At 40.0% G+C, this 19,212-nt stretch overlaps 1 protein-coding gene across 1 annotated transcript in view; it reads left to right on the forward strand.

The window, feature by feature from the left end:
- Positions 1-19,212, forward strand: part of BARD1 (BRCA1 associated RING domain 1) — a 45,820-nt gene that overhangs the window by 6,813 nt on the left and 19,795 nt on the right. The window contains exons 4-6 of the mRNA XM_075756015.1: positions 4,182-5,182; positions 15,045-15,125; positions 15,827-15,999. Of these exons, the coding sequence (XP_075612130.1) occupies positions 4,182-5,182; positions 15,045-15,125; positions 15,827-15,999 (1,255 nt within the window). The remainder of the gene's footprint in view (positions 1-4,181; positions 5,183-15,044; positions 15,126-15,826; positions 16,000-19,212) is intronic.

The raw sequence follows: 19,212 nt of genomic DNA on the forward strand, positions 1-19,212 counted from the left end.
TCTGGACATCAAAATCTTTAGCTCTAATGTTGCAGAGTCCAAGACATCTTGAGAATTGGAGTTGATGGGATGATAGGCTTCATAGGCGGGCAGTTAGTACATAGTGTATATCGTATACTGGAGATGAAGAAAGTTGATTTACAGTGATGACTTTGAAAGTGAATTTCTAAATACTTCAGCAGACTTTTAAAAAGAAGAGATTGTCGTAAATTTTCACAACAATCATTTATAGATGATTTTACCTTATTCTTTGTAACATAATCTGCTTCACTCTAACACAGTCAAACAGCAAGCCTTCCTCCCCTCTTCTGATACAGAGCTAGACCTTGCAGGTGTTGATCAAAGCTTCCTGAGCTCATGTTGATGCTGGTGGACAGTAGGAGAGATTAACTTTTGATTAGCCTTTATAGTACTATAGTTTAGTTTCACACTTAACTGATGTGGAGGGAAAGATGTTGAACTCCTGTTGTAACAGATTACATTGCATTTCATGTATGCTATGACATTTTTCATAATAGCTAAAGATGAGTTTTTGAATAGCTGGAATTTCTCCCTTTTTCCCCCCCGTGTTGAATACTTAACTTGCAAAATAATCATTCTTCAGTGAAGGCTCTAATGTTGCACAGATGGTACCAAAGCACTTCCCTTTGATTTTTAATAAGGGACTAGTTTGTCAAAGAGATTTCTCAACTTCTGTTCTGAAACCCATAATAGAGAATAATTTGAAAGGCACACAATGTGCATCATTATATTCCTTTGATGCAGATTAATGATAGCTAAACCACATTTTCTAATTGCTCTTTTTTTTTTTCCTGCTCTAGCCTGTTATTGCACTACAGCAGAACTCGGAGATGTAGCTCTCTAGTTGCAAGGCGCTGTGTATCTCTTAATATTTTTGTCTGCTCTCCACCCTTCTCACACTTAAGAAATTCAACTCGATTAAATGTCAGCATTGAGAAACTTGTGCTTATTATGTGCAAATAAGTCTAATTTAGAAAGAATTCCCTTAATATATTGTATATATGAATGTTACGTTTAATAGGCAACGGAGACTAAATTTACTGAATTTATTATAGGCTGATTCTAATGCTGTTATTGTGGATAGTCCTCTTCTTTTATGGAAAAGGCTTAAAATCTAGAATTGGTAAGGTATGCTTTACTTGTCTCAATGCATCTCTAAAAATTTTGAGAGGATATTTCCTATGTATTTAAAAGACAATTAAATCTTAATCATATATAGTAATTTTTCGATTCCTGTTGAGCTGGAAGCTCTGGCTTCCAGCTTAGAGACAGCAAAGAATTCCTTTGGATCGATTTTTCTATGAGCAATTTTCTCTAAAGGTAGTTTAACTGAATGCACTTAGCTGCCAGATAATACCCTCTTTATATAAATTAACATTTACATAGTAAACCATAAAAACTTCCTTTCAGTTTCTTAGCAGTGTGTTTCCTCTCTCTCTCTCCTTCTGTCAGCTCTGGGTCCATCAAAGGATTAGATTTTCTGGGAGGGCCATTGTCCTTATTACTTATAGTAATATATAGATTGGCCATTTGTCCTTATTACTTATAGTCCCTACCTCGTGCGCTTTGGTAATGGAGGAAAGGGGCAGCAGAGTCTAAGAATAACATTTCTTTGCAGATGCTATGCAGAACTACTCAGGTAAAGTTGGTGTTAGTTACAGAGCATCCTAAAAGAGGGAGTTACTGAAGAATGGCTGAGATGCGACACACACCCTGGCAGAAATTGCAGTATCCTCCCGAGTAAGCTTTGGAGAGATCCTCTGGGTGTGAACGGCTGGCCTCGATGTGATGGATCTCTTCCACAGTACACGTGGCCTTTTAATCATGTTCCGCTAGTGTCTCCCTGTTTTAAAACATGCACACACCTAGAGCAGTTACATATGAGGAAAAATGATCCTAGGAAAGTATTTATTTGGTGTATTTCAGCAGGTTTTTAATAACCTGACTAGTAAGTCCCTGCTGAGCAACCAGTAATGAACAGATCAGTTTAAGAACCCTTGTGGTTGATTTTCACAATCTTTTTTGCTGCCAGAAGTGGTATATACATAGCTTCCAGTGTAAATACTTAATTGTGTTACGCTGCTTTAGATCCTACTTCTGAAGGACAGTGCCTTTGATTGAATTTGTCACTTGGACTTTAAAGTCTTTCTGTGCTTTACACATCAAAAAGAATTCTGGCCATCACAAAACTGTTGCACAAATTACTTTTGCAAGCTGATTTTATTCTTGCTTTTTACTTGGAGAAGACTGATAGTTCTAGCAAGGTAAATATTTTAGAAGGAAATCTGCTAGTTGTGTAAACAGTGAAGGCAAGACAAGTAAATAGTAACTGTGTTTTATATTTTGCATCTGTTTACAATCGAGCTCTTCCTTTTTTTAGATGTTATTGTCAGAATGAAACTGGATATGATATCTTTTTGAAGGCTAGCTAGTTAAGAGATTTCAATCTCACTTTCAGTCCTTTTTTTTTTTTTTCCTCTTGTTTGTACCAAGCCCAGCCCTGCAGGAAAACCAAATAGCTGCATCTCTGTACTTGATGATTATCTTTAGATACCTAAATGATTGATTAGCTAGCCTCAAGCTGTATTCTTAAAGACACTTTGGGTCTGATGTCTTACATATTATGCTAGCTAAATCTCCTAATATCTAGCATATTTTAATTCAAGTGGTAAATAGGGTAATTTAAATCAAGATTGAGGAGACGTTAACCTTGAAATATTGCTTTAAAAGAAAACTGCAAATGTCTGTTTTGGTGTTGTATTACTAGCTATGCAGTTTTGTTTTAAGTGAAATTTTAGATTACTTTTTTGTGGCTAAGGGATTGGGACAGTTTGTCTGCTGTGAGTTTATCACAACTTGCTGTGGAAAACAGGCTGTAGTTACTAATTCCAAAAATAGAAGAGAAGGTATGGAAAAGGCAAATTATCCACAGAAAGTTAACACACTGAAGTGAAAGCAATCTGTTATCGCAGTGAGTGCCTGTCTTTCACTGGTCAAGACTTTCTATAGTTTATTTCAAGAATGCTTAAAAAAACCCCACTAATCTTGGTCTTAGTTTTGTTTAATAATAATAGTACTCTACTTGCTTCACGAGGCAAAATTAGTATTGGTTTTGGTGATTGTTTGCTATAAGTCACCAAGACTTTTGCGAGTGGTAGTCCTTGAGGTTGGAGGCAACAGAAAGAATGAGTTGTGCGTTTACTTTTGAGGACTTGTCCAAAAAACCTAAGACAGCTTAGGTTTCCAGAAGGAATCTGTAAAAAATCTGTTACAATTCTTCTGTACTGAAAGAGTTGTTGTCAAATTAAATTAGTGTCTAACTTAGAGGTCACTTTATGCTCCTTAATTTATTCTTAAGCCATTGAGGACACCATTTATAGCCCTTGTTCTCAACTGTTATTTCATGCCCTAGGAGTACAGGATATTCCTCTGTCATCTTGGTTATTGATTTGTAATAAGCTGTACAATGTGACTTAGAAAATTGCCACACTGCATATTTTTAAAGAAATGCTTGAGATCATTGAAATGTGTAGCTTCCTTGGAATTATTTACTACCAAGGGGTAAAGGATCAAATGACAGGACACAATTACTTACAGATTTTCTATATGTTCATCCAATTCATCTGCTATATATGTGGAATTAGTCAAAATTTGTCAGGAATGTTCAACATTCTTACAAGGATGCTATTTTTGCTTGCTTGCAGTTATTCTTGCTCATCCTGAGATGAACTGTGACATCTTTTTAGAAAATTGTTTCTGTGCTCTTTTGTGTATGCACAGACTACTTTGTTAAACTTATTTCCGAGCAAAACTCTGTGAGAGAACCAGCTTCTCTGCTCTCTATAATCTGCTCAGAAATCTTTTCTGTACATGCTGTGAACGCAGACTATTGAGGGAATTTCTCTACCGGCATGCCCGCTTGCTTACCCAGTGGGTAGCTTTAGCTGCGCTGGGATCCCTGAACTCCAGAGTGGCGTGTGACCTTGCTGGTTGTTTCAAAGCCATTACGTGTGTCTCTTCAGAAGAAATGAAGGCATTCATAGGCTGTACTTAGTAATGCTTGATCAGTTATTACAGTTGTTGTTCTGATCTTTTTTCTTTGCAATCTTCTACTGAAGACTACTCTATAAATTATTTTTCCTTTTCCCTGACACACTTAGATTCAACGGGAGATGTGTCCACACCAACTGACTCGGACTTTGGAAAAAAGAATAAGAAGGAACAGATAAAAATGTGGTTCAGCCCAAGAAGTAGGAAGATTCGATGCATCCTGAACAGGAGTCAGTCTAAGACTAAAAGCAATGACCTTTGTGAAGACACATCTTCAGTATATGATTTCTTTCCTTCCCCTCCTCACAAAAAGCCTTGCAAGCCAACAAAGAAGCCAACACAGAGACAGAGTAAGAAGATGAAGAAGAAACATCTAGCAGACATTAACAAAGTGTGGAGCTTAGAGAAGCCTGAGCAGAAAGGAGGAGTGGAGGAGAATACTCCCAAGGAAAAGTGTGTGACCATCTGCAGTCAACCGGTAGTCCTGTGCACCCCGGAACCAAATAGCCCTGAAGAGACACTTCAGCAGGAGTCTATAAAGGAAGTTGACTCCAGCAAAAATGCAGAAAATGTGGAAATATCGCCACAGGTAAAATCCTCGGAGAAGGAAGGTAACAGTGAGGTGGTGTACCCTGCACAGATCAGCAAGGAAAAAAATTGTGCTACAGAGACATTGCTGTCAATAGAAAATGAAACTACACCTTTAAAACGTGGAAAGGAGCAATCGAGGCTTCCAGTTACTTCTCAGTCTAAAAGACCAAGAAGAACTGAGAGGAGCGAAGTTGGGAAGGCAGGCAGGCAGGCAGCTTGCTTGGAGGAATTACCTCAGGGCTGTCCTATCTCCCCAGAGACTGAACAGAAGACGCCAGTTCAGACTTGTTCCTCTGTATCGAAACTCACTGACACCGTAATGAAGACAAGAAGCTCTGCAGTCTTTCAAGCAATAAATAGCCCTTCACATTCAACATCTCCCTCTACCCCATCTACTTCTAAGACTTGTAATCAAGTAGGAATACCCCACAGTCCTTCTGTATTGAAGTCCCCTGGTGGTAACACAATTGCCAGAAGAAATTACAAAGGAGAGACTTTGCTCCATGTTGCTTCCATCAAGGTAGGACCATCATCTTCTAGTTCAACTTAAAACATTGTCTTTTTAAACCTCTGTTTAATTAAATATATCCCGGAAACTAGTTACTTCGGTACATCCTATTTGTGAGGGGGGAAATCCCATCTCTTTCTTCTAGGTTTATTGGGGAGTTTCCAACCTGATTCTCTGATTTCATAAAGAAATGACTATTGGAATGATCAAAGATGGTTATACTTGAGAAACTCCATGTATTACAGTGTCAGTTTTACCTGTGAGTTCTAGGAAGTGATAAGCATTCACTTTCTTATTGGCCTTATGTGCCAGAAAGCTGTCTCTGTGATTTGTCATAAGTATTTCGGGTCTCACTGAGTGATCTTGGTCAGTTTAACTTGACCTGGTAACTCAGCCAGGACAAGATCTGAACTATCTACATGAAGATAATTCTATGCCGCCTTAATTAAGGTTAACTGTTTCATAATCTTTGAGATCCTCCATCTGATGCAAGTGTGTTGGCTCAAGAAGAATGAAATGCTCCACCTTTTGATTTCCCATGCTGAGTCCTATGCTCTGAGCATGCTGTCATCACAGATGATGGAGAAGGGATAATTAGGACTGAGTTGGGATGTTCTCAGTAGACTTCACTTCTATGTTGGATCCATGTCATTCTTGGAATGACAGCTGTCACTTATTTTGCTGTTGTTATCTTAGGCAGCTCCTGCTGTGGTAGAACTTCATGGCTTTTGCTCTTTGCAAGGGCTGTCTTTCCCTATTGTTATATAAAAGCTGCATGCAGGTGGGGTGCTTAGTTGAATGCTTCCAGTCAAACTCATCAGAAACACTACTAATATGGCAGCTCTCTTCTGAGAGGTCATTTCAAAGAGTTTGTAGTTTGACAGTTGTGGTGGATTGAGCCTGGCTGGGGGCCAGGTGCCCACCAGAGCCGCTCTATCACTGCCCTCGTTCACTAGACAGGGGAGAAAAGGTACAACGAAATGCTTGTGGGTCGAGATAAGGACAGGGAGAGATCGCTCACTAATTATCGTCACGAGCAAAACAGACTGAACTGAGAGAGGGAATTCATCTAATTTATTACTAAGCAAAACAGAGCAGAGGAATGAGAAATAAAATTGAATCTTACACCACCTCCCCCCACCCCTCCCATCTTCCTGGGCTCAACTTCACTCAACTTGGGATGCTTCAACCTCCGCCCCCCTCAGCGGCACAGGGGGACGGGGAATGGGGGTTACGGTCAGTTCATCACGCGGTGTTTCTGCCGCTTCTTCGTCCTCAGGGGGAGGACTCCTCTCATCGTTCCCCTGCTCCAGCATGGAGTCCCTCTCATGGAAGACAGTCCTTCATGAACTTCTCCAATGTGAGTCTCTCCCATGGGGTGCAGACCTTCAGGAGCAAACTGCTCCAGCGTGGGTCCCCCACAGGGTCACAAGTCCTGCCAGCAAACCTGCTCTGGCGTGGGCTCCTCTCTCCACGGGGCCACAGGTCCTGCCAGGAGCTTGCTCCAGCGCGGGCTTCCCACAGGCCACAGCCTCCTTCAGGTGTCTCCACCTGCTCCAGCGTGGGGTCCTCCATGGGCTGCAGGGGGAATCTCTACACCCCCTCATCCTCCCTCCATGGGCTGCAGGGGGACAGCCTGCTTCACCATGGTCTTCACCACGGGCTGCAGGGGGATCTCTGCTCTGGTACCTGGAGCATCTCCTGCCCCTCCTTCTGCGCTGACCTGGGTGTCTGCAGAGTTTCTTACATCTTCTCACTCCTCTCTCCGGCTGCAAAAGTGCTCTCTGTTTTTTCCCCTTTCTTAAATATGTTATCACAGAGGCGCTGATCGGCTCGGCCTTGGCCAGCGGCGGGTCCGTCTTGGAGCCGGCTGGCATTGGCTCTATCAGACACAGGGGAAGCTTCTAGCAGCTTCTCACAGAAGCCACCCCTGTAGCCCCCCCCCCCCCCCCCGGCTACCAAAACCTTGCCATGCAAACCCAACACAGCAATTTAAATGTACTTTGTGCTAAATCATAATATAGAAATACTGTGTGGTTAATGAACTGCCTATAATGGTAGAATTGATTCACCTGTAAGCATCCTGACATTTATTCAGCGCTTCTGTTTGTTGAGACAAAGGCTGTTCTTGATAAATAACTGTGTCCTCTTTCAAAGGCATTCTAATAAGGCACTCCTGCTGCATAAGACCTTTTTAAATGGAAGTGGCAGCTGAGTTGAGTTCAAATATCTTACTTGATGCCGTTAATATGGAGTTAGGGAGGAGAAAATGAAACATTGTCCTCACAGGACTCGAGAGCTTTACAAGACAGATCTCTTGTTAGCTCTTGTCACAAGTCCTGTATATTCCTCTTTATTAAAGCACTGTTTACAGATTATCCTTCCATGATTTTCTGGGAATTTGTAAGGAATACTATTATGACTGACTGGTTCTAAAAAAATTGATCTACTTTGACAAGTTTTCACACAGGTATGGTTTCCAGCAATATATCTGATACTTCTTTGGAACACAAGTATTTCATCTAAGAAAACAGAGCATCTCTGCAGCTTATTGTGAGACTTGGAGTAAACAGTGATATGTCAATAAGATGGTTTTTCATTGCAACGCATGTTGAAGATAAATGGGTAAAAATTAAAACAGTTCATGCTATAGACAAAAAGAATAAACAACTTTTGATTATCCAAGTTTCGTGGCATAGCTGGCGCTGCTTGTTGGCATTGGGCTATTTCAGTGGGCTGAAAAGCTGACCTCCAGCTGTAGCGTAGGCAGTGGGGTGGGCAGACACATGAATGCTTTCTTCAGTCCTGTGTCTGAATTAATTTTGGTGTCTTTTAATGTTTATAATTATTGAGCTAAAATGGGAAGTTGCTTCTGTTCCTCATTAGTTCTGCTGTGGTTATAATCTCTCAATTCCAGTTGTGTTGAGGTGCTCATTAGCAAAGGCTTGTTTAACTAGGTAGGGCTTCAGGGTGATCCCAAAGTTACCACTCTTTTAAATGTAATAAAAATAAGGCAAGGAGAGTGGTCTTTGGTTGTATTTTACTTGCACATGTCTTTGTTTCCAGCAACTAAACTTGCAATGCAACTCTAAGAAAGTTGTTTTACTGTCTCTGAACCTCAGCTCCTCATCTGTAGGAGGTTACACAGATTATCTCCTTTCATTCATAGTGGTCTTTGGTTGTCTTGTATAGCTTAATCATGGGTATATTATGGCATTCCTAAAAAGTTGCTGCATCTCCTGGTAGCCAGTAAATGTAGGCACGGTTACTAGTCCACGTCAAAGTGGATTAAGAGTAAATTGCTCAAGCCAGCATGATGGGAGGACTTGGTCTTTCTAAGGAACTATTGGTCATGGACTTTGGTAACATTGTACTGTGTGAAGCAGTGAACAAGAAATAGTGATTAATTGCCATGAATCTGCTGGGGATGTGTGGCAATTGTAACAGAACATTTTTTTTTGCATGCAAGTATCTTTTGTATCATCTGCATGTTTCTAGATCACTGTTCTAAGTTGTAGGAACCATAAATGTGTTTTCTCAAAGGAGCTGGTCTTGAAAATACTAGGCTTTATACTGCATGTATATTCTCATTGTGTTTTGTGGGGGGTGTTTTTTGACACCCCCCCCCCCCCCAAGCAGTCCTATCTTTTTTGTTGTTGTTTCTGGAGGAAGTCTTTCTCTTCCAGTTTTATTTTACGGGTGATTTTTTTTTTTTTCTCTTTCCACAGCCAGTAATATTTTGCCATGTGTGTAATGGGAAACAGACTTGTAGCTGTCACCCTCTCCCCCCCCCCAAGTGAAATAAAGTCTAATTCTTTGGGGCTTCATTAATTATAAAAATAAATCTGTATTATTTTCATTAGTTGTTAGGGACTAATACCCTGAATTTAATTAAAGCTAATGGAGTTCTCCCTTTTTTCTTATTTAAAAGAGATAATAAACAACATTATCAGGCATTAAAATTAAGTGTATTGTGCTGTTTCAAATGATTCTGAGGGATTGTCCCTGTTTACTACTACTAGTTGTTAACTTACTGAAATCAAAATGGGTTCTCAAGAAAGGTTCTAGTGTGGATGAACTTAATGCTGAGTTAAACTAATAAATTAAAATAAATGCACCTCTCTCCATAGCAAACAGTAGTCATGTTTATCTTCCTCCATAGTCATTAAAGGTAAAACTTCCAATTAGTTAAAATACAAAATGTGACCTATTGCACTACTAATATTCTGAACTGGTGGGAAATTGTTCAATCAACAGCCCTTCCCCATAGGGTTTTTTTTTTTACAGTAAAATAACAAGTTGTTCACAGGACTAGCTCTTATGTGGTAATTAAAAATGCAGCACAGTACTACTTAAGTATTTAGTACAAAGTCTTAAATCTACTATGGAGAGAAAAAAAGTCATAGCTCGTTGATAAGTATTTCAGGTCTTGGTTGTGCCTGTGTTTCTTCTGCATTGACAAGGGAGATGATGGAGTAGTTGTGTGGAGTCGCTGCCACTATGGGTTCCAGGAAGAGGAACAGTGAACCGCACTGCGACAGGGTAACTGAGGACCATGGCAACAGCCGCACTATTACAAAGGAGTGCATGGGAGGTAGCTGGGAGATGGTTTTGATTTTATGCTTCAACTCAGAAGCAATTAGAGTCCCTGTTCTGAGGAGAGGAGAAATTGCATCTATGCAGCGCATCTACTTAGTCTGAAGAAAGAGAGAAGGAGCCTTGGGACTAGTTTTGGTTACCTCCTGTTCCAAGGACCCTTCAGTTTTGACAGTTGACCAGGAGGGCCTCCATGAAGGCTTCGCCCATGACTAGCCTGCTGTGCTGGACTCTTTATATTCATTATACTTAACACTGTAATAACTACTAAATTATTCTTTCCGAGCCTGTGAGACTGTTCTTCCTTTTTATTGTTTTGTTACCAGCTACTGGCACACTAGAAAGAAAAGCGAAAGAAGATTTTGTGGTTTTGTGAGCATGTGATGGCCAACATCAGAATATCTTTTAGATCTTTTTTCGGGTGTCTGACCTAGTCAGCTGTGCAGTTCCTTGCTTTGGGTACCAGATGGGTATGTATCACTGTTGAGTTATGGGGTCACATGTGTACGTGGGAGCAATGTCTTCCCTGCTGCCTTTCCTCTCGAGCCTTTAGCTACAAGAGGGGAGTTGTGCTGCTGTGCAGTCGGACGCTCCCAGCCTCCTCTGAGCAAAAGGCAGTGGATGGACAGCATTGTTCCTGCCAGCTGCTTCACAGTGAATGAACGCATCCCTTGGTCCAACGTCTTTTTGTCCAGACCTTGTGATTTTGTGTGGCAGGTGACTTAGCTGCCTGTATAATATCCATTTCATTGGAGAAATGAGGTCTGCTGGCAGAAACCAGCAGGATGACTCAGATGCAGGTGTAGCACCTGAGACTGCTTTGAAGTTGTAGTTCAACATTGACTCTCTAATGTTAAAGCCAAGTGGTATAGGAATGGTAAGTAGCCTCCTGGTTATGAGTAGTATCCAGCAGGTAGCTTAAGACAAATATGAAGCAGTGTAAAGGTTTCAAATGCAGAGCTTAAGAACATGAAAATTGGCCAGGAGTCAAAGCAATCCATCTTCCCAAGTGCTGATTTGAAATACTTAGAAACAAATTGCCATTTCTTTTTCGATAATGCGTGGTTGTTACTTCACTTGTTTCTGAGGTGGGTTAAACTTAACTTCTTGAATGTTTTCTTTTTGTTAAAGGTTAAGCATAGCTATTTGTGTGCTTGTTGGTTAATAAATGGTCTGCTGGGTAGGGCACTAATTTGGAGAAATTTGAGGTGAGAAACTGTCTGGTTCCTGGAAAGAGTTGGTTGGAGCATTCACAATTACTATAAGCAGTCTGTAATTCATATTTACCCTTTTTGACCAGCTATGAGTTGTAAATAACCTAGTTTTGTGCCCTGCCACATCCCCCCACCCCACCCCAAACAAGCAAATGTATTTGAGTCTGAAAGGGGTTTTTTGTTCATTTGTTTGACCTAAAGGTTGAAGTCACTTGATTACCTTTGCAAATAAAGGGAGATGTGTTTTGTTGAAGTGATACAGGTTTTTAGCTTCATCTTCATGTATTGCCCTAATTCTTTGGATCTCTCTCTTTCGAACAGGTAGAACATGTTTTCATTAATAATTTAAATGTCTTTTGGGTGGAAAATGTCTATGGTTAATGGAAATAGTAAAGGGTATCATGGAAAAAACCCCTATAAAACAGGGCTGAAAGGACACTTGCAGTTCTTCTTAACCATCTGTCTGCGTTAAAATCATGACACAAGTGACTTTAAAAAAAAAAAAAAAAAAATACACCAAAACCCACCAACCAAACAAACCCCCTTGTCTAAGCCAAGTGAAGATGGTTTACTGGGTTTGTGCCATCTGTGTCTGCGGGAACTAAATTCTCATGGGGAGGGAAGTGTTTGTAAAGCTGTGTAAATACCCTTCTCTGTGGAAGCTAATGCTGCCTTCTAGATCTGCCAACAGATGGCCCCAATGCCTTTCTTGCTTCTGTGGTTTTCAGAGCTCCCTTACGCTGTAGCAGAGGAAGAGCAAACCCATTGCATTATTGTGTTGTCACTATACATAAGCTTTGTTGTGAGCTTAAAATGTCCTTTGCTTTGTTTTTTCCAAACGCATAGTTTTACTTTCTGCCTCCTCAGGAGCTGGTTGTAATCCTTCATTGATAATGAGATTTTAAAATAAACACTTCGCTGTGAATTGTTAATGTTAGCATTTTTCTACTCGGTGTTTGTCCTGTTCTCTGTTTCTGTACAAGTAGTATGTCCAGTTACGTTTCCACTCTGCTGTTGCTACAAGCTGCTAAGACAAGCAGTGAGAGCCCCTCAGATCGTCTGGTCTGGTTATGAGCCCGTATTTGGGACTGGTGATTTTATGCTGGCATTGCTAGATCAGGTAAACTCAAGGGACTAAATGTACAAATTTCAGTATTAGTCAAAGCGCAGTTCTATGAAGCATGTCTGAATTAGTAAATCCATACTAATATGTGTAGTCTCTTCTTTCTTACTTGTGGAGGAAAGACACATAGTATATAGATATTTGTGGCTGGGACTTGCCCCTACCAGGTCCTTACTCTTTCTTATTTAGAGTTGAGCAAAACATTTATTCACTTTTAAATGTGTGTAATTCCATCAACTCTGATAGTCATCTTTGATAGGACTGGTCTATGTGTTAACTGCACTGTTTTGTTTTTTTTTTACTCTTGGCTCACAGTCAGACGATGGTGGTCCGACCTGCAAGGAGGACTTGATGACAAGTCTGCTAAGGATCTGCTCTTGAGATTGTCTTATGCTTTTTTTTAACTAAATATACACAATATGGTAGCGTCTGAAGAGCCTCTGAGGGGACAAAAGGCATGTTCTCCTAGCTGTGAACAATTTTAAGGTATCTCTTGTAATCCTGACTGACAGCACCCATCCAGTCATTGCGCAGTACAACTGGCGTGACAGCTTTCCCTCCCTTTCTGTCACTCTCATTGCTAGGTGCTGGTTGCAGGCAGCAGGCTCTACTTACAGCTGAGGTGATGACAATATTTTTCTTCTGTAAACAGCAAAACACCAATTTGCTAATTTTGACTTAGACCTGGATTTCATTCTGTGGATGTTGTCAGTACTGGTGTCCACACGAGCAACGTTTTCCTTTGATAAAACCGCAGCAATGTTTTACAAATCAACGTTCACATAACTGTTCTGAAAAGCTGCGATACTACCTAATGCCCACACAAATTGTTAGCTATGCTTACTGCTTTAAAAGGAGTACTCTTGAAATGTCAAACCCTTGCTGTACATGTTTGCAAACTTAACTTTAAATGATAAGCTCAAATCTCACTCATTATAGATAATTGTATCTTCTCTCTGTAGAAAAAGATCTAATGCTGAACACTGTCTTAGCTGCCTCTGAATAACTTCAGATTTGATGCACGTCTGTTACCTTGCAACCATAAAGTATTCTAACAGCAGCGTATTCTTTAATTGCTTTGAAAGGTAACATTTTGCTGGGACATCTAGGTTGTGAATATAATGCATAAAATTTATCTCTGATGTGTTAATTTGCTTGACTTGTAAAGCCAGCGATTCTCAACATTTTTTTTGGATGACTTTTGAGTTTCCAATTGTTGCTTGCTGGATTTATTTCTGCTGAGCACAGTCTGCCTTACTATTTTCTCTAACTAGAGTAAAGATTAAAGCTATTTGGTTTTTCTGAAGTGTTCCTTGATAACAAGAAAATGGGATTAAGTTTATTTTTGTTGTATTTAAAGCTTATTTTAATATTCACTCACTCTAAGGTATGCTGTGGAGTAACAGTTAGGAATTCCTTGACTTGCCACTACTTCAGGGCATGTGGACTTTCTGTATGTCATGGATTAAACTTCTCTTCCCCCCCTTTGAGGTCTTAGTATTTATATATTGCAAGTTTGGCCAAGGACAAGAGCTAGATACCAGTTTGTATATGAGTCTCTTCATTGGGGATCACAATGGACCCTGGTCTAGGGAAAGTCTTAGTGGTCGGTTGGAAATGCTTGGTTGGGGTGGATCCTAAAGGCTAGTTTAGCCTTTGAAAAATTTGCATTATTCAGGTAGTTCTGGTCATTAGATGACACTTGGCAATCTCCTCCTTCCCTGTTACCCCATCAGCTGAGAATTGGTGTGTAACTGCTCCTCATCTGTAATAGCGCAGGTAAATCTTTGCTCTGGCCTGAGAGGTGGTACCCAATGCTGAGAGGCGTGGGACAACCTGGCCCCATTAGTTGTGTACCTGCAGCTGTGGAGCGTTCCCGGCATTGCAGCAAAAACTTTGGAACAGAATTCCTGGCGCCTCTTGCAGCAGGGCAACAAATGCCAGAAGCAGGAGCTGGCTGACGTGGCACAAAGTGAGTTCTAAGTACCAGCGTGCTGGGGTGCGGATGGTGCTGTGAAAGGACAAGGGGGTCAGAGTCTGTTTCCAGTCTCTTTGGGTTACTTTTCCCACTTGCTTTTAAGAAGACCTGCACTGCAGAGATTTCCTTGTCTCAGCTTCTGCAGGAGGCTTCTCCTTGCCTATTTATAGCTGCATCTGTATACACTCTAATCTCATTACCAACTTTCTCTCTTATACTTGCCTTAATTCTTAATGTCAAAAACCTCTGATTCACAAAATCTATCCGGTTGCTTCCTTCACCTTGACTCTACTCAGCCTTTTTGTTCTTCCTATAATCTCTGCATCAGTTTCTACCCTTTTCCACGTACGTTTCCTTGCTTATAGTAAAACCTGAATATAGTGTTCTTCCAAGAAGCAAATGAAAACTATTTTGGTAGAATAACTGTCAGAGAAAGTGTCAGTGAGATTCAACATGAGTAGTAATTGTAGTGCTAAATAAAACTTTCCCTTTTCCTTTTGACTTGTGGGAAAACAATTTATAGGTTCTTGTCAGACTTATTAATCTATTTCACCTATTCATGTTTCTGGCCAGTGATTTAGATTAGTTTGAAAAAAAATCCAGTCTGAAGGACAAGGAGTTTCTGAATAAATGTTCCTGATTTTAATCCTTGCAGTTGACTCTGCTGATTTCCATCTGTCCACTAAAAACTTGTCCATTTATTCTGAGTTAAGTCTATTATGTGCATCATTTTTATGTAAAAATATGTATTTGTGTAAATGGGTAGATGCTTCTAAATGAACAGTAATGATAAACTGTGGTGTCCGACACTTTTGAGTTTTATCCTGACTATCTAAATGGAAGACTTGTATCATTACATTTTTATTGCAGCTAAATTTGTAATTCTGCATCTCTTAAATTTTTGTTGTCTTTGTGTATTGTCTTTGTTACTTTTTAATAACTGGTTTTTTTTTTCTGATGTAGGGTGACTTGGCAGCTGTTGAACAGCTGCTGAAAAATGGGGCAGATCCCAATGTCAAAGACAATGCTGGCTGGACACCCCTGGTGAGTGTTGAAGCCTTTTTTTGCCATCTGTCTTCTGATTAGATTTAATTTTATCTGTCCTTTTCTTTCTTATATTTTCCTTCCCTTTCCATGCATTTAGGTGACAAAGAATTATGCAAAGTGATGATAAACAAGTTTAAAAGAATTTATTAGCAACTACTGATCTGCCCAAATCCAATTCCTCTGATGGGTAGGGCATACCAAGAAATTGCCTGCAATTCTGCAAATGCAGAAAATATTTATATGATAACTAGAAAATGATCAGTTGCAGGCAATGTGTATATTGTGTGAGTTCTTAATGTCCTCAGTGTTTTTACCATTTTGGAAATATATCAAGTAGTTGAATGAAAAAATTGCTCACTTGAATTACAGAAAATAAACAAAAGGTTCTTTTCAACCATGACTTCTTCCTCTCCTGAAGAATACTCTTGACAGAGTCTATAATCTGGGAGGCTTTGTTCTTTGTAGTCTAATTTGCACACAACTGGCCTTTGTTCGGTTCTTCTCCGTGATTTTTATTAGTGCTGGGTTCCAAGGTTAATTCACGTCAGGAATATAATGTGGTATCCTTGCGTTGTCTTCTATTGAGAGGTCATCTATTGAGAGGTGTTTGAAAATGAATGTGTAACTGGTGTGACAGAAGTCCTTCCTCTAAATTCTGTTTCACTTGAGTTTCCTCTCTTATGGATTTACCCAACTAGCATGAGGCATGTAATCACGGGCACAAAGAAGTGGTGGAGCTGTTGCTGCAATACAAGGCGTTAGTGAATACTACAGGGTATCAGAACGACTCGCCGCTTCATGATGCTGCCAAGAACGGGCATGTGAGCGTTGTTGAGCTGCTGCTTTTGCATGGTGCCTCCCGTGATGCAGTGTAAGTAGATGTGGAATGTTATTTTAACTGTGGCGTTAGCTACAGCTACAACTTCCAGGGAGTGTGTTAAGTAAATATGAAGCAAAGCTAGTAATGAATGTAATTCACTTGAAGTGAGGGGGTGGGTGTTAAACATATCCTCTGCTATACTTATGTCCTCCTTTTCCAGATAGGTGTTTCCTTTCCACTTTGCTTTGTCCTATGCTTTTCTGAGGATGGTAAGAGTCATAGATAGCTGGAGTATTGGAGACTGTACTAGGAAAGTAACACAAATACGTTTACCCTATTCTTACACTTTCCTGTTGGCATCTTGTTATAGCTACTGTCAGATCTAAGATGCTGAGCTAGATGAGTTTTGAACTGCTACAGCTGTTTTTTGTCTCTTTGCTTTTACTACACTACTTGGTAACAGAAGGTGTTTGGGTCCAGTCTCTTCTACCTTCACAAATGACATAAACACAGGCGGAGATTTGGGGAGTATTTTTGATTTTTTTTTTCCCATTCTGGATCAAAGCACTAATCCTTGGTACACTTTTTAATTTTTAATAAAAAAAAAAGCTTAGAAATATTTTCAGTTGAATCTTCTATACAGTTACACCTCCTGAAGACTTTGGCATTTGTATATAGGAGGTGCTAAAGAATCTGTTAGTCTGTTAATAACCCTGTAAGCTATTAATATTTCAGACACTAAATGTGGTTTTAGATGCTGTAGCATTGCTGTTCTCAGGGCCTGTCTGTATAAAATTTGAGTCCAATGCATGTTGTCAATAGGTGTGTGTATATAGTAATGCAATAGGATGAAGTCTTGCATGACATGAATTTCCTTGCCAGCCACATAAAGAAGCATAAACAAGTTCGGCTTAATCACTTCAGCTCTCAATATTCACTCCTGAAGCTTACAGAATTAAGGTACTCTGGAAAAAGCATAGGGTTTTCAAAAACAGTCCTAATCTTGAATATACTGAAATTTAAAAAAAACAACCAAACAACAAACCACACAAACCCACAAAACTTGAGCATGAAAAAAGTAAAACAAGGATCAATTGTTCGTCTTCACTTTGTTCTTGAACAACAAAGACCAGCGCATTGCACCTTGAAAAGCTGACACCTTCAGAAACCAATTTTCAAGCCACTTGAATATTGGGAACTGCTTGTTTGATGCTTATCTGTCTGGTATTTGAAAGTGTAGCACAGCCAACAGCTTTGATGCGAGGTTTTGTCAGGACTTGAGCACTGGTAGATTTGTGCAGCAGAGGCTCCAAAGACTCTTCAGGTCTCTTACTAGCCTTAGTCTCTACCGCATGTGTTCATGCAAACTGAGACCAAGTTGAACCTCTTTCAGCTCGTTCTATATGAGCAAACGAGACTTTCTATTGAAACAGAAGCTTTTTAATCATGGAAGGAGAGATTCATGTAAACCTTAAACCGTGGCTCAGCTCTTCACTGCGTGCAGGTAATGTTCAGTTGTATGTTAAAACATCGTGACATAGGATATGTCACAACTCTGCAACTAGCTACCTCTTGTAGTACCTCTAAGCGTCAAAAATAGTTTCTAACACACTTCTAAGTATGCACTGTTCTTGACTTAATCTCCCGGCTACTTAGAGCCGTGTTAAGAAATATATGGTTTTTTTCCTTTAACTTAAAATCTTTTGGGGGACAAATTTAGCTGTCTTTAATCTTTGTTTCATTTGTCTGGCAAAAGGAACCACGGGTGCTTTGGCAAAAATCCAATCCCATACATCCACCCCCGGAAAAACTGAGGCTTCCAAATCTTCTGTAGGCTCTAATCTCTGGCTGAGATGCTACTGTGCATGTTACGCATTGATGATTGAAAGTGTTGGGGTTTTCCCCGTGTTTTTACAGAGAGCATTAGAGGTAATGGGGATGTACAAGCAAAGTGTTCAGACTTGAATTAGATTTGAATGGTAAGACTTTACTGACCTCTTCCAAACAGTACCAAGAAACAACAGAAACAAGAACAGCATGTCGGAGACTTCTGAGAATGTCCTGTGCCTCCCTTCTTTCCTGTGCCTTGCTAGCTTCCAGCAATGAATTGTGCCATTATCTTTCCCTGGACCGTGACTTTGCAGATCTTAGGGTTTTTCTGCCACTGCCTCTAGTGGTTGTAGTCCTAATTAAACAGTCATTGGATTTATCTAGCTAAGTGGATTTGAACCTTCTTTAATGTAGAAGGTTTAAATATTTTTTTTTCTAGTTGATGCAGGTACCGTTATGATGAACTCACCTCTGACAAGAAGCTTGCTTTTCTTCAGTGACTTTTCCTAGATCCCTGAGACCTGCAGACCACAGTTGTAAAAACAGGAGGCGAGAACAGGGTGATTGCACCACCTTAAAAGATGGTGCAATTACAGTTCTTTTCAGTATGACTACTTACTGTACTTTAACGCAGGATCTGCTCACCTTCATGTTATTTCTTTAGGATCTTTGAAGTAGAAATTGAGCAGTGATGAGTAGAACTTGCATGTTTTCTCAAAGGTTTATTTTCCTTAGGAATACAGCTGAGGGGTGCCTTAACCTTAGAGGTATGTAGCTTGTGAGTTAAGACTATACCAAACCAATTTTGCCAAACTGATAAATGTGTCTAATTTTAGTTTGCAATTTTTTGGGGGGTGTATGAAACTGTAGTCCTTTTGTGGGCTCTTCAGGCTCTCAGTGAACTAACTGTCAGCTCAGGAGAGGGCCCTCTTTGTCCTGGCCTATTAAAGTGATTCTTTGTTACCTCATGGGGGCAGGGAGGAAAGTTGTATCAGTTCACTGTGGTTTCTTAAAGTCTTTTCCTTTAGCTAAGCTGAGTAGATTGTGAACATGATAAATGTACTCAAATCTTACTTGGGACACTCTGAAATACATAGCATGAAACCCCACAAAAGTGACTGATGTCTCACTGCTGTTTTGACTGTAGAATTAACTGAGTTTTTGCGTCTTAATGTCCCTTGTGTTGGAGAGTTAATCTACTGGAATAAAAACAGAGCTTGTGTTGAATAGCCTGCTTAGAGCAGTGGGTTTGAAATTTAGTATGATACTCAGTTGTGCAAGATGAAATATTTTTTTTTTTAAAGATCTGCAATATTTACTGACTGCAGGCCCAAAGGCAGGTAAGATCCACTGGTCTGTAGAGGGATGTAAGATATATCTGGGAGCAAATACAGCCGCTTTCTAAGGGAGCTCAGTTCTTGAGGAGCACAGATT

Source organism: Balearica regulorum, chromosome 6 (assembly GCF_011004875.1).
Source record: "Balearica regulorum gibbericeps isolate bBalReg1 chromosome 6, bBalReg1.pri, whole genome shotgun sequence".
Lineage (NCBI taxonomy): Eukaryota > Metazoa > Chordata > Aves > Gruiformes > Gruidae > Balearica > Balearica regulorum.